The sequence below is a fragment of the Solea senegalensis genome, linkage group LG20, assembly GCF_019176455.1.
Source record: "Solea senegalensis isolate Sse05_10M linkage group LG20, IFAPA_SoseM_1, whole genome shotgun sequence".
Lineage (NCBI taxonomy): Eukaryota > Metazoa > Chordata > Actinopteri > Pleuronectiformes > Soleidae > Solea > Solea senegalensis.
The window spans coordinates 11,629,799-11,644,022 of NC_058039.1; the positions used below are offsets into that span (position 1 = coordinate 11,629,799).

Consider the following 14,224-nt stretch of genomic DNA (forward strand, 5'->3'; position numbering starts at 1 on the left):
AAATTACACTTATTTTCACTCTCTGCCCCTGCACAAAAGACCTATGAGTCCGAACTGGTCTTTGCTGTATGCTGGGCTACATCCAGTGGTTGTAGACGGGCCTTGTGGAAAAATCCAGCATCATCAATCACACAGAGCGTTACAAAGAACACTTACACTACAGTCGAACATTTTCTCCCCCTTGTAGTCAATCTTCTGTCATCACCTGCTGTGTGACTGAAATGAACACAGTTCTCTCTGCCTCTTTCCAAAAACTGTAATTTTAGAGTAAACCAAGTCCTCAAAGGGGTTGCTTTAAATGCCAAACTCTGCTTTTAAACTAAAAAAGAGAGAATGTCATCCTGACAGTTGAGGCCTTTGTCATCCATAAAGCATAGCTCATGCCTTGTCAACACGTTACACAATTCTGTCAGTCTTTCAGGAGAATGCCTGGGTGGGAGGATTTTGTGCTCCAATACTATTTAATGTTTGAACATAACACGGAAAAATATTATATTTTTATGACTCACAGTCACTGCTGTAGGAGAGGACAAACATCCCTGTGCTTTATTTTAAAATGGAGCTTCCTAAGATGTTAAGGTTTTCTGGCAACATCAACAGCAATGATAGTAGCATGTATTGTTTATTCACTTTGGTAAGACAGAAAGTGGACTTGTAGTACAGCTTTTAAATCAGCAGGCGGCGCTGAAACACTGAGGGAAACGTTGCTGAAAACCTTCTTGGTTACAGCATACGACTCAACAACCAATGAGGAAAATCAAGAAGACCGGAAGTTGCGTATCTTCCACTGCCGCAGCTGGGAAATCAACGTGCTAAAGGTGAGTGAAGACAAATGACACGAATTCAGGTTAATGTTCATTTAAACCCACGGAGTCATACACACGCACGTACACTCTTGTTTTTAAGTAAAAGCAGCAGATACTCTTCGTCTCTTAACACTAACATTTGCCATTAATATATCTAAAGTTAGCATGCCGGCTACTAGCAATGTGATTGAATGACTTTGTAACTCCGAGATATTTAATATTTTTCAATAGTCCTATAATACTTGTGTTAAGCAAGAACCTTATGTTTCATGAATAACGCTTGAAATGCGTTATTCATGAAACTCGCACCAAGTCATTTCCTAGTGAGGTGAACGTTTGGACCTGCTCCACGCCAAACCCCGTAAGGAACTTGACGATTTAGTTTTTCCAGCCCGTGTACAAAGTAGTCGATGCATTCTCTAACACGAATGAATACTTTTGCGAATCTCGAATTGCCGTTATTCTATTCGGCATGCATGTTACGTCTTGACAAAGGGAAGTTTTCAGTGAAGCTGCAACTTTTGTACGCTATAAACACGACACCGTGCCACGACAACGTAGTACTCAATGTTGGTATAACGTGAAGGAATGCGAACATGAGTAGATGCTTTTATCCACTTACGTTTGGTAAAGTGTCTCAATTTTCTTTGTGCATTTAGACTTTATTTTTCTGTTTCGCCATTTGTTTATTTTCTATGCCACCGCTGTGTGAAGGACAGTGCAAGGACAGACCGTTCACTGAGAATGAACAGTGGGGCACAACGTTTCCAATTTTTTCCAATCATTTCCTCAGCCCCTTGTGGTGTAATGCCTGTGTGATTTGGTTTCGTTTTTTTAAATGGCATGTTCTTTTATTAGGTTGATAAGACAAACTGAATTAAATTGCATTCATGTTTGCTGTAGGAAACACAATTTGGTGTAACTGTCAGAATCAGGTTCAAACCACAAGGGGGAACCATTAGACAAGAAATCATCACATTTTTAATCTGAACTAGTGAAGTAACCTGTTGTCTGTAATTTGGTTGAATTTTTTATCATTATTATAGTACTGTAATGATTTGTTGTGCTAAAATTAATCTAAAATTTTTATTCTGTTTTCCTCAATGATGCAGTTGGGATTCTTAAGTGCTGGGCAGTCATGTGGCCTATAGTGTGGACCGCAATGCGGACCTATGCTCCTTATGTCACCTTTCCTGTTGCCTTTGTAGTCGGAGCCGTGGGCTACCACCTGGAGTGGTTCATCAGAGGGACCCCAAAACATCGGGGGGAAGAGGAGAAGAGCGTCTTAGAGCTCAGGGAAGAAAGGAAGCTTCAGGAACAAGTCGGTATGGACAGCACAAAGGTGCTTAGCCTCAAAGAGAAACTTGAATTTACACCTAAAGCAGCTCTGGACAGGAACCGACCTGAAAAGAGCTAACCTTTGCTGGGGTAAAGACTCGCGTTTGCCCTTTTCTGTTGTACTGGGAGAAAAATGGGTGAGGCACAGGGCAAAAACACAATGTCCCAATCCAACTCAGCCATGTTTTTCCTCACTTGTGGCCATCAAACATCTTCAGCTGGACTCTGTTATGTCAGACACTTTCGATAACAATGGGGATGTAGTAAGACGGCAAATATACCATGTACATGCTGTATGGGAATCTCTGGCCTTTCGTTTGATGTCGCACATGCCCGTTTGTGCACTGATCGATAATTAAAGCAAGTTACTCTAAATAAAACACCTTAAACCATATAAGTTTTGGGTGTTCTGGCTTTAAACTGACGACAAGTTGTGACTCTGTTATCCATTTGTTGTCCAGCTTGAGGAAAAGAGGGACAATTGTCCACTTTATTTAGCCACTTCCATAATTTATTGTGACTTTGTTTCTTAATCACAAAAATGTCAGGTCTTACATACAAATGATTTTCATGTTGCAGGGCTGTCTCACACTGGTCTTTCTCCTTTAATCTTTTCTTTCTATTGGAGACTGAATATCTGATTGTGAACATAAAAGTGGAGGACGAACGATGGGGCTTTGTTGTAACCTTTTGATTGTATATGTGACTTAACAAGCCAGCAGTGTGGGAGGTCTCTCAGGAAGTTTAAGCTGCTTAGTCCATTTATACAATACTTTCATTTTAGCTCTCTGGATTGTGCAACCCAACGTTTTTTATGTGTGTGTAATTGACGGAGGTGATTGATAAAATAAATTTCTTAACTTTTCCTTAAGTTGTGTGTCTGGTTGACCATTTAGTTGAGGTCAGGTATTGTCCTTTGAAAAAAAAATTGAAATATTTTTTTCAAGAGCATTGTTCAGGTCTGAATATGAATCTAATCCTCCTTGGTAACGTATAACAATGCTGTCAAGGACATGAAGTGATATCAAATGCAAAGGAAGGAAATAGTGACTCTGCTTATTCAATTCTGTGAAGGAAATTACCTTTGAGGGAACACTGCAGACAAAGCAACGATGAATGAACAAATCACCCACCTATTGACCTTTTCAAGTTTGACCTGTCGCACACGTATGACTGAGGAAAGTTGTAAAGTTTAATAAAAAGAAAGTACAATTAATAAATTAGATGAAATGTTTTTCAGATGTGAAACACTTGAGCTGACTTGACTGTGACGATTTATTTTTTTTAAATCTGGTGTAAAGTCCCTAATGGTTAAGATTAAATGGGAAACCCTGAGGTGTTTTTTAAATTTTATTTATTTTCCAAAAAAGTGCACGTTATCCTGCTTCTGAACCACTATCGCTTGAAGATATTAGATGAGAAATGGCTAAAAATTAACCATCATAATTTGTTGCTTGAACTTTAATCAAACCCGGGTGTGCGACCCCGTGCGTGCGTGCGTGCGTGTGTGTGTAGCTCCAGCTTCCTCCCATAGTCAGAAAACATGCAGGTGAGAGTGAATTGTTGTCAGCTGAGATTGGCACAGCTCCCCCCATGACCTTCCTGTGGAGAATAAAGTTGTAGAAGATGGATGTACGTATATATAATCTATATATGTTAAGATTATTATTACGATTAAGCCAAAGCCATTCAAAGCTAAGCCAGATATGTTTTTCTAGCACTGTTTTCTTAGCAACTCAACCTGCTTTATTATAAAAATATTACTTACAGTGTAACTGCATTCACTCCAATAATAATGATCTTCAAGTTTCCTTCATTTTTGTCCTGGTAATAGTGGTAATAGTGAGTCTTTGATTAGTAAATCTATATTTGTAGAATGGCTCACTGGGTACAGTGTTTGACATGAATCAAATTACCAGAGTGTCATACCCACAGCAATTTAGCTGAATGAAAACATTCCCCTTGAACACATCAGTAGAACAACATGTGGCTAATGTTTTGTTTCTCCTTTTAAGGGCAGCTTTCTCTCTTGTCTCGCAATCTCTTCAGTGACGTCACAGGCATTTATGCTGGTCTATCATAGATATTTTACCTGTGGAAATACTGTATATCATTGTGATTAAAACCATTTCATATTGCTTGGATATGCGGATAAGTACTTTAATTCCACATGAAATACCCTGCATTCTAGATTATGTCAGTGTTGATGGTTAAGTTATTGGTGTTGTAAACAACACTGAATCAGAAAACATGAACTTTTAGCAAGGCCATATTTTGTTGTGTTAATAATGAAACAGAAATGTCCAGAGCTCTCCTAATAGACGCTAACTTTTCCAGGATGCCAGTATCTGTTCTGCCATGTTTCCTTGCCTGCCAGTGAAATGGGGAAACATTATGAGACCCAGATTTACATTGGCACCAGACGGGTAAATGCTGCTGGGCTATCAGCGATCATCAGCTGGCTCTCAAACTTTGCTATCAGTGGAATGACACGCTCCACTCCAGTGACCCCTGTCGAGCATGTGAAGAGTGGTGATTACTTCAATCTGGTGGAAGTTTCCATTTGAAAATAGTGAGGAAGAGGAGGTGGGGGTGAGGTGTTTGTGTGAAAGGTGTATGTGTGTCTTCTGGGAACAATCATAGGACAGATTGGGAGCCTTAACAATGGCCCGGACTCCTCGAACTAGACAGTACTGTGGGAACCAAGCTCTGAGGCTCATGGGAAAAGAGTAGGGAGTTGGGAGGACTTCCATTGTTTTTGCTGGATGATGGGGATGATGGGTGTGGGGTGATGCTGGCTATTTTTTTTTTTAAGGAGGTACATCGAATATCCTGAGTGGACAGGCCGGAGACGGTGTTTGCTCTGCTGCAGGAACAATAGAGCTGTCTGCATTTTTGGAAGGGCACCACTTCCCTTTATTAAACAGCACACTCGTACACAGAATCCAGAACCTTATCAAACCCACACACCGACTCGACCTAAGCAACAGAATAGGTCATTTTAGTAACTTTGAACATAGCAGAGTTGTTGTTGCCAGATGGGCCGGTCTATGTGTTTCATAACCTGCTGGTCTACAGAATTGTCATGTACAACCCTTTCTACACATTCCAGTAACTCAAAAAACATGTTACAACCAATGTATGCAAAGACCATGTCTGAAAGCACAGCATGTCAAACCCTGAAGTTGAAATTAACCTTGACACTAACCCAACTCCTTACCACCAATTAGGACCAAATCCCCAACCTGAGGTGACAGAACCTTCTCCTTTAAATTGATTCTCTGTGATTCTAAATTCATGTAAGATTTTATTTTAAAGGACATTCTTGTCCATGGTTTTATTGTGTTTTAAGCTTCATACCTAAAGTGTCTTTGAGTAACTTGGAAAACACCCCAAAACTAAAATATTCTTATTGTAAACAGACCTTTACTCTCTCCCCCCCACACACACAAACACACATACACACTCTTATCACAGTTATCACACTCCACACAGGCCGAACTCTCTGCGATACTATAAATGGTACCCGCACACTTAAATGACTCCAACCGTTCAGCAGGCGCTTTTTGCCCACTTCCCCTCATCCTTTACTGGCCTTTGATGAGACAGCCATGACATTAGGGCTACAAAAAAAGCCTGGACAAAAAAACAAAACAATGCAACAATGCCCACTGCAGCCCCATTGTGAGGGTGAACAATCACCAGCGACCAATCACTGGGGAGTAACAATACTGTAGAAGGAAACAGATTTAGACTCACTTCCTGTCCAGAGTTTAAATTTAGGAACTGCTTAAAGCGATTTATTTAGTTGTTTGGTTGAGTTACTCAAATCCCCAAATTCAGGAGCGGCTGCTTGGTCGTGACATTGTTGTGGATGCAGTGAAAGTTTTGTGCAGTTGACATCTCGAGTGTATGGAGTTGGGATTGCAGCTGCTACTAGAAAGTACTTGATCAAGATACATATTATTACTTCCTTTTCAGAACCATCTCTTTACGGAATTTAAGTTGCATTGCCAGCTGGTATTTCTTTCCCTTCTTTGTGATTCTTTGCCATATTGTGTTGGGGGGTGCCCTGTGTGTGCCATCGGCACACCAACAGAGTGAGGATATGCATCAGCACTGACGACAATGTGAGGAAACAAGGTCAGAATGCCATCAGATCCCAGAAATGACCTGTGGCACATATTGGGATTTGTCTTATTAGCACAGCTTGATTTTAATACACATTTCCTCTATCTGCCTTTTTTTTTAAAATGTCTTCCCAAAGCATTGTTAATCGATTGTCCAAAATGTGAACTAATGAATGGAATAACATTTGATTAATCTTCTATTGTCCTGATGAAGACATATTTAGCCAAATACCGCACTTATATTATGTTTGCACTTGCTGTAAAAGGACTCTGGAGGAAAGATTACTGTTGGTACAGGCACTCACTGTTGTTTTCATTCTGAAGGTTTATATTTGTTTCCCTAGAAGCACCGGGAGGTGAGAGTTTACTCTGTGCAGAGAATAGAACAGTGCTCAGGGCCTCTCCTGCTCCATCAGCTTTAAGGAAGATGGATGCAAAAGGCAGTGCTGGCTTTGGTTGGCAGCAGAGGGCTGATATGGGGTCATCGTTTTTTTTAATTTATTTTTTTTAGGATAACACATGCACGACAAGTCGCATGGACACATACACGCAAGCCCACAAGCATCAAGCTCCCACCCACAGTTTACAAGATGGGAGTGCCAGCCAAGTTCTCGTGAACAGGCATTGAACTGGGCAGCTTCAGCTTCAGTTGGATTGTTCTCTCAACACTATACCTGCCAATTTATCCTCGACATGGGCAGAGGCCACCTGCAGTAAAAACACATTCCACTTCTGAAATGGTCTTCCAATTGTTAAATCATAAAACATTTAGATAAAAAAAGGTGCTACAAAGGAAGAAAACATCGCATTCTTTTAAATGTCTATCTTGAAGCTGCTTTTTTTTATGGGAATGGTTCAAGGTGTGTGTTTTATAAGAATCTGCCCCACTTACATTTACCATAAACCCTCTATCCTGCTGTAGATAACTGGTTATCGTCATGGAGACAGTTCAGTAAATTGCTGGGAATGAGTGCTGTGGCTTCATCTCTGTGCGGACACGTGGCTCCAATCATTCAGAGCCGTGGCGATCGCCGTCGCTGAAGGTGCTGGATTTCATCACTGTACAGAAGATATAGCATGGAGCGCACACAGAGCGGCTCCACCTTGTGTGAACTTTAAGGGGTCATATAATTGATGCCTTCCTTTAATTCCATCTGAGCTGTGGGTTTAAAGACAACCATCGTTTCCCCTCAGGAGGTAATGCATATAATAACCTGTAAAGCTCACCCACTTCTCCACATCTTGACCTTTCTATTATTCCCAAAGCACTTTCTACTGAGTGATTTATTGCTTCCCTATTGTGACAGTATTTGGATAGTGGAAATATCTTCCCTATGGAAATCTCGTTCCAGTATTAAGAAAGAACCATAGAAATAAAACCATAGACCATAACCACAGTCTTCATCATATGGAGGCTTTTTTAATAAAATGCTGATTTTCGATTACAAAATAGATCATTTGTAAATGACGTGATATTTATTTGACAAATAGACAGTGCCATCGTTTAAACATTATTTTATTCAAAATAATAAATATGAACAGTACTGTTGTTTAACAATATCTGAAATATTAAATATAGTTTTTACATAGTTCCATTCGTCGAACATTTTCTGTACCTCTTACAGTCCATACATTGTGCATACACGTATGCATTTTTCATGTCTCTCACTGTCTCAAGCTGGATGCTTTCCTTCACTTCATTATTCAGCTCATGTGACGACGTATGCAGTGGTTCTCTCACTCCCTCTTTATTCATAAATAAAACACTATGTATACGGGAAATGATAAATTGTGTACAGTCCCAGAATTCCCATGGTTTAGCTCTTCCTTCTCTTCACCCCTGTCCTTCCCAGTCCTTATCCCCATCTCCAGTGACCAAAGCGCTCTGGGTGAAAGGGGTAAAAGTACATCACGTGTGTGTGCATGCATGCGTGCCTGCATCCACACAGCCATGATCCTCTTGGGAGGGGAGCAGGACCCAGAGTCCAGTACATTCCACAGCGTGGACAGAGCTATGGGGAGAAGAGGAGGCTTCAAACAGCACCATGGGTTACAGTGCAAATCTCGGAGGAATATGCTTGAATCTGGTTCTACTGAATTCCCCTTCATACACACACGCAGGGTTTCCACAGAACCCCCACTGCAGTGTTTTTCCACTGTCACATTAAGCCCTGAAAGTCATTAAGTGCAACATGAAGGCATCTTATGACTGTAATCTCTTACAGTGGAGTCTCATTTTCTTTGCCTTGAGGAGTGTTCTCAGAGTGTTCCGTCTTGAATGGGTCCATTTATCTGCTAAATCTTTCTTTGAATGTCTACCTGCCTCTGAGGCATTGGGTTCACAGTGCAATAGTTGTTCATTTTCTCCCTTATTCAAACTCTTGCCCTGCACTCCTGGCACTCAAGTGTCATATGCAGGGTAGTATTTATAAGTACAATCAAAAGAAGAAACGATTTCATAGACGGGAAGAATACATCACCCCATCTGACTGCATCAGACATAATGCTTCTGCTTCGAGTGCCCCTTATGGTTCTTACTCTTTTTATCAAGGTGATGGGTTTGTTTTTTATAATGGGTTCTTGGGGAATGTGATGTCCGCATTGCGCCCATGCAGTTCAGATAACTAGGAAGCAGGTCACTCCCAGTTTCCTCTGGTCCCCAGTTCACCTCTATTGGTAGATCCCTATAGCTTTCACTGGGGTTGGAGTAGCACGTAGCTTCACCCTGCAGTTGGTGGTTAACGTGCCCCCTGGCGTTGTAAGCCCGCAACCCCTCTGTCTGAATTTCTGGAGTCTTTTGCCCGGCTGGTACCTGCTCAGACTGAGGTAGGTAGACCTGCTGTGGGGTGCAGTATCGCTTCTCAAGACGGTGGGTAATGGCAAGCTGGAGGAGGTGGAGAAGCTCGATGAGGTTGAGGAGCAGGGATATGGCAGCGATCGCCTGAGTGTAGATGGTGAAGATTGTCTTCTCCGTGGGCCGAGAGACAAAACAGTCCACCGTGTAAGGACATGGGGACCTTGTGCACTCAAATTTTGCTGCCATAATGAAGCCACCATAAAGAATCCAAAGCCCAACAAGGAAGCCAGCTTCTAGGAGGACTTTTAACAGGATGCTGAATGCATACGCACACAGCAGCCTGCCCTTTAGTTTAGGAGCCTGAGAGGAAACCTTGAAAGCTCTTCTATCTTTCCCCACATCCTCCTTTTTCTCCTTACCCTCTGCATTGTCTCTCGTCACATTCTTCTTGCCCCCCTCTATTACAATTGTTCCTCTCCGTCCTCCGACTTCTTCCTTCTTCTCCTCCTCCTCCTTTGCCGTGTCATTCCTGGCCCTTATAGCCACATATCCGAAATAGAAGATAGTTGGCGTGGACACAAATATGACTTGGAGGACAAAATAGCGAAAGTGGGAAATGGGGAAGGCTTTGTCGTAGCAAACAGACGTGCAGCCCGGTTGTTTTGTGTTGCAGACAAAGTCGGCTTGCTCGTCGTCCCAGGCAGATTCTGCAGCAGCTCCCAGTACCAGCATGCGAAACAGGAAGAGGACGGTGAGCCAGATGCGGCCAATGCCTGTTGAATATTCTTGGCCCTCCTCCAGCAGGTGCTCCAGGAAGGACCAGTCAGCTCTGGACATCCTCTGCTCCTATGAGGTACAGTCGGAGAATGTTAGTGATTCTTAGTTTTGTTTAGTGATTGGTTAGTTGTGATCTTCGAGCTGACCATACTAATGTACTTGACAAAATTGTCTCCTAGTCTTTCTTTGTTTATCAATATCGATCTCATGTTGCTTTCCTGTACTGCACACAGGAAGTGATTTCTTTTATGTCAAGACAGTGACTGTGAAATGTTTCAGCAGTGAATTCTAACTCCTCAACCACCCGCTCCTGTGCTGCCACTCTACACACAAGTGCTCCCTCGGTCAGGTCTGATAGTATTGCTTGACAGAACCAGTTTTCAGATGAGTATGTGGCGTACAGTCAATGTTACATTGTTTCTGTGAATGAAGAGCAAACAGATGCGGAATAATAACAACACAACTAAAAGTGATGCACTGCAGCTTTGAGAAGTGGAATAATGATAATCAGATACTGAACACAACTTAAGACACTAAGGCAGTGTAATTTCGAAAAGAACTAAATCACAACAACATGTCTTCAGTCTTCAAAAGCGGTACTGCAGCAGGCCGTGGCGGATAATTGACATTTATAACAGTGACATAAGAGTGTAGATCTGCACTGATAAAATCAAATTATTCACCCTGAGGGAGAATTAAAGTCAACCTAAACGTGTATCGAATGATTACTTTGATCTCCTTTTCATCACAAGATTTTTCTTAATTTTGGAAAACACACATTCACTCACAAAAATTGTGAGGCATCTGTTTGTAAAACAAATAATGTCAGGTCTGATTCCACTGGAACAGATCAGATATATGGATTGGACACTGTTATACTCCGCTGGTCTAGCTGCAGTTGTTATACAGGCCACCTTTGCATTTATATAACTCATTTATATCACTTAAAGTTATATATTTGACTTCCTTGACGCAATCTACAAGGATTTTCATCAACACACATCGAACGTAAAAGTGTTCCATTACTCCAAAAAACAATAAAGGGGCTCCAGCTTATACAACATCATTATACTGTAAGGGTGTATTTAAATTTAAGGAACACGTGCGTGTAACTGTAGGCGCTATTAAGTTTCCATGACCTCACGCGGTTGTTCGGGAGGGCTCCAACTTTCTCATCAGCAGATGTGTGAAAAACAAGCTCCTCCCCCAACACGCACATTAAAACGAAGTCAAACAAAACCACATGGTGTTAAAAAAGGTACTTAATACGAGTGGAAACACTCCTATAAAACAGTTTCACTCTTCACAGCCAGGCTGGGTTAAAAGTGTCAAAGAGGATGCTTGAACATTTACAAGAATTGGTTTAAAAGCTACAAAAAGTGAGTATTTTCATAAGACAGTTGTGTTGTAGTGATATATTGAGGTGAGGTTGTTTGGAAACGGGTCAAGATAAAATGACAGTTGTCGGGAAGTATACACACACACACACACACACACTGATGCATCTGGACAAACATCCTGTGTGGGGGAGTTGTGACACTGCTTTGTGACATTTGACTGTTTATTTAGACTATATCTGTTTTTTTGTTATTTCTCCCCTCTCTTCGGGAAAAAAAAAACACACACAAACTTTCCCTAGTTATGAAAATACTGACAGGATTAAGACAATAAATGTCAGTGAACTGAGGCCCCCAGAAGTCACAAAACGCAAGCATTATAATACAAAAAAAAATCAGTAGCACAAAAATAACAATTACATAACACAATAAGTATAGGAATTTCCCAGAACACAATAAAACACTGGAAGTGTCACAACCACAGAATTTTAACATATTATAATGAGATCAATTTAATCTCATTATGAGTATTTACAGGTTTACTTCTTATACTTTCTTCTTATTATATTGATTTAATTGATTCATATGGGAACACCAAGGGAAATAAATAGCTATATAAGACTGATATAAGACTTTTTGAAATTTAAAGTCCCTACATTACAATGCACTTCATTGATAAATAAGGAAAACAACAATAAAGAAGTTTGATAGGATTTATGAATTGTACAAAACACACTAGAGTTCAGTAATTGGCCGCTAAAGAGAATTAAAAGGACATATCAGATTATGGATTCATTTTACATGAATTCATGCGAGTTTTTCTCACTTGGACAACAATCATCTTCCATCATTATTGAACAGACGCCTCACCTTTCTCTCTCGTGAAGCTTGTGTTGTCTCCTCTCAGGTTCACTGGGATCAGCTCCCTATTGTCCCCTTTTTCCTTTTCGTCCGAGTGTGTCTTTCTCTCAGTGGAAAGCCTTGACAGCGGTGCTCTGCGTGAACAGCCTCTTTGAAATGAATCGTTATAGTCGGGAAAAAAAGAAAAAGAGGGGCGAACTTTCCCATGCCTCCTGTAGTGGCCCTCCCTCAGGAAACAGGGCCAGGAAATGGGATGGATGAAGTCGAAGTGTTTGCTGCCGACTTGATCTTCACTTTTGTTTAATGGCAAGTTCATTTTTTGCGTTAATTGCGTGGGTTAGCTCGGTTATTTAAAGGTTATCCGGCGAATAATCATGTTAAGTGAAGTGAGAAAAGAGAGGTGGTCTGAAATGTCACGTTTTGTGTGTTTTTTTTAAAATGACATTTAATAACTTTTAATCACAGTCTGGGCGCTGACTGGTTAAATAAATGAATTTCAGTCATGAATAACCTGTATTTTTGTCTTCATTCCGTCAGCGCTCTTATATTTGACGACAGGACGTGATCAGATAATGACGACGCAGCTGTGACACGTGTAATTCCCCGTGCTGCCACGCAGGGGCGCCAGTCACCTTATTTCCAAAGGAGCTCATACTGTATATGGATTCATGAAGACTTCAAGAGAAGTTTGTACACTCGATGTGTTTACTTCCATTAGTCACTCGACAGCGATTTGTTCAAACTGGCAGCCTGTTGCCATGGCAACATCGTTCATTCTAATAGGCCATGTGTCATGTCTTGATGCTAAATGAACAGCAAGTGCAAACATTTGGCTGAGATTAAGTAATTATTTAACAGAGTAAACAAAACATTAGAGTTATTTTTGCTGTTTTATTCACTTGATCGTGTTGTAAATGTAATATTCCATGATGTTCCATATTATTTGCACTATTGTATTTTCAATTTTATACATATTTACACATAAACATGACAACATAACCTAAGGCAAGGTTTAAAAGATAAACCCTATGATCCTTTCTAATGCTTTATCTTCAGCTAGGATAGATATCAAATCCATACATCGATTCAGTAATACTAAATGATATTTCCCAAACATAATCACTGCGGTATAATAAGCTGTTATAAATTATTTCTGTGCTTTGAGGTTAATGCATTAGTAACACAAATTCAACATAATACACACTGGCAGAGCGACTTTTAATGATGAGTGTATTTTTCAGTACATGTTGTTGCCACTACTTCTTAGTTATTTTAAATGGCCTTGTTACTTCTACTTAAGTCAATCGAAATGAGAAGTTCATGCTCCACTTGAATTAAAAATTGCACAGTTTTGTAGTTATATTATCACTTTGAGCTGTGTTGACTGTGTATGAACTCTCTGAACTACAGTATGAAAGTAAAAATGTAGGAAACATTGTGACGCAAACTCTTGCAGCAAAGATCACATCTTGGATGTTTTTTGGATTATTACAAAGTTCTATAATCACCAGGCAGATATGCGCATATAGTGAGAACCTGAACAATTGCATGATGTCACTATAATTCAGATTACACGGAGAGAAATTGAAGCTGTGATTGATTGTTCAAAAAAAAGCACTTTATTCATGTTTAATGCAGGATAACACACATTAAATGCTTATCTTATCACACTCTCATAACATAGTCTCTACCCATTCAGCTGCCACTGGCCACGATAATAATCATTTACCGACATGACCATCAGTCAAATTTAAGTGTTTGCAGAGAAGTCATCTTGACACAGACGTTCCCAATCAGCACAGACGACGCATTAGTGTCAATATGTAGATTATTAGAAGATTTAGGAGGGGGCCAGGTTATAGTCTTCACAGCTGCAGCACAGGACAAAGCTTTCTATAAAGCCTGCTAAATTGATAGTGAATCATCCTGACAGATCAGCTTCTTGCTCTTTTCTTTGGTCATTACGTCCATAGATGAACAGCGGAGCGGGATGTGAGATCCGGTCGACAGAGAGTAATGGAACCGTTTCCATTCATGAGATGTGTTATGCCGTCCTGTGTTCAGCGTGTTCTCCCAGTTATCAATGAAACTAATTGCCCAGCCTCAACTTCAATCAGTCCCCTCACTGCAGGACCCGCTTTAATATGCACCGTTGTATTTTACGACAAAATTAGTTCA

General features: G+C 40.6%; 2 protein-coding genes across 2 annotated transcripts; one reads left to right on the forward strand and one right to left on the reverse strand.

The window, feature by feature from the left end:
- The first annotated feature begins 740 nt into the window (after positions 1 to 740).
- On the forward strand, positions 741 to 3,015 carry smim12 (small integral membrane protein 12). The gene is made up of 2 exons (XM_044052079.1): positions 741 to 818; positions 1,919 to 3,015. Exon 2 carries the CDS (start codon positions 1,945 to 1,947, stop codon positions 2,221 to 2,223), a length of 279 nt encoding a protein of 92 aa, XP_043908014.1. The 5' UTR covers positions 741 to 818; positions 1,919 to 1,944; the 3' UTR covers positions 2,224 to 3,015.
- Positions 3,016 to 7,674: 4,659 nt separating this feature from the next.
- gja4 (gap junction protein alpha 4) lies at positions 7,675 to 12,223 on the reverse strand. Its single transcript, XM_044052054.1, has 2 exons — positions 12,056 to 12,223; positions 7,675 to 9,917 (listed from the first exon to the last, which is right to left on the reverse strand). The coding sequence occupies exon 2, from the start codon at positions 9,906 to 9,908 to the stop codon at positions 8,769 to 8,771; it is 1,140 nt and encodes a 379-aa protein (XP_043907989.1). The 5' UTR covers positions 9,909 to 9,917; positions 12,056 to 12,223; the 3' UTR covers positions 7,675 to 8,768.
- Positions 12,224 to 14,224: the final 2,001 nt, after the last annotated feature.

What these genes read in the sequence shown, in the direction of transcription:
- gja4 (XM_044052054.1), bottom strand. Translation starts at nt 9,908, where the DNA reads ATGTCCAGAGCTGACTGGTCCTTCCTGGAGCACCTGCTGGAGGAGGGC.
- smim12 (XM_044052079.1), top strand. Translation starts at nt 1,945, where the DNA reads ATGTGGCCTATAGTGTGGACCGCAATGCGGACCTATGCTCCTTATGTC.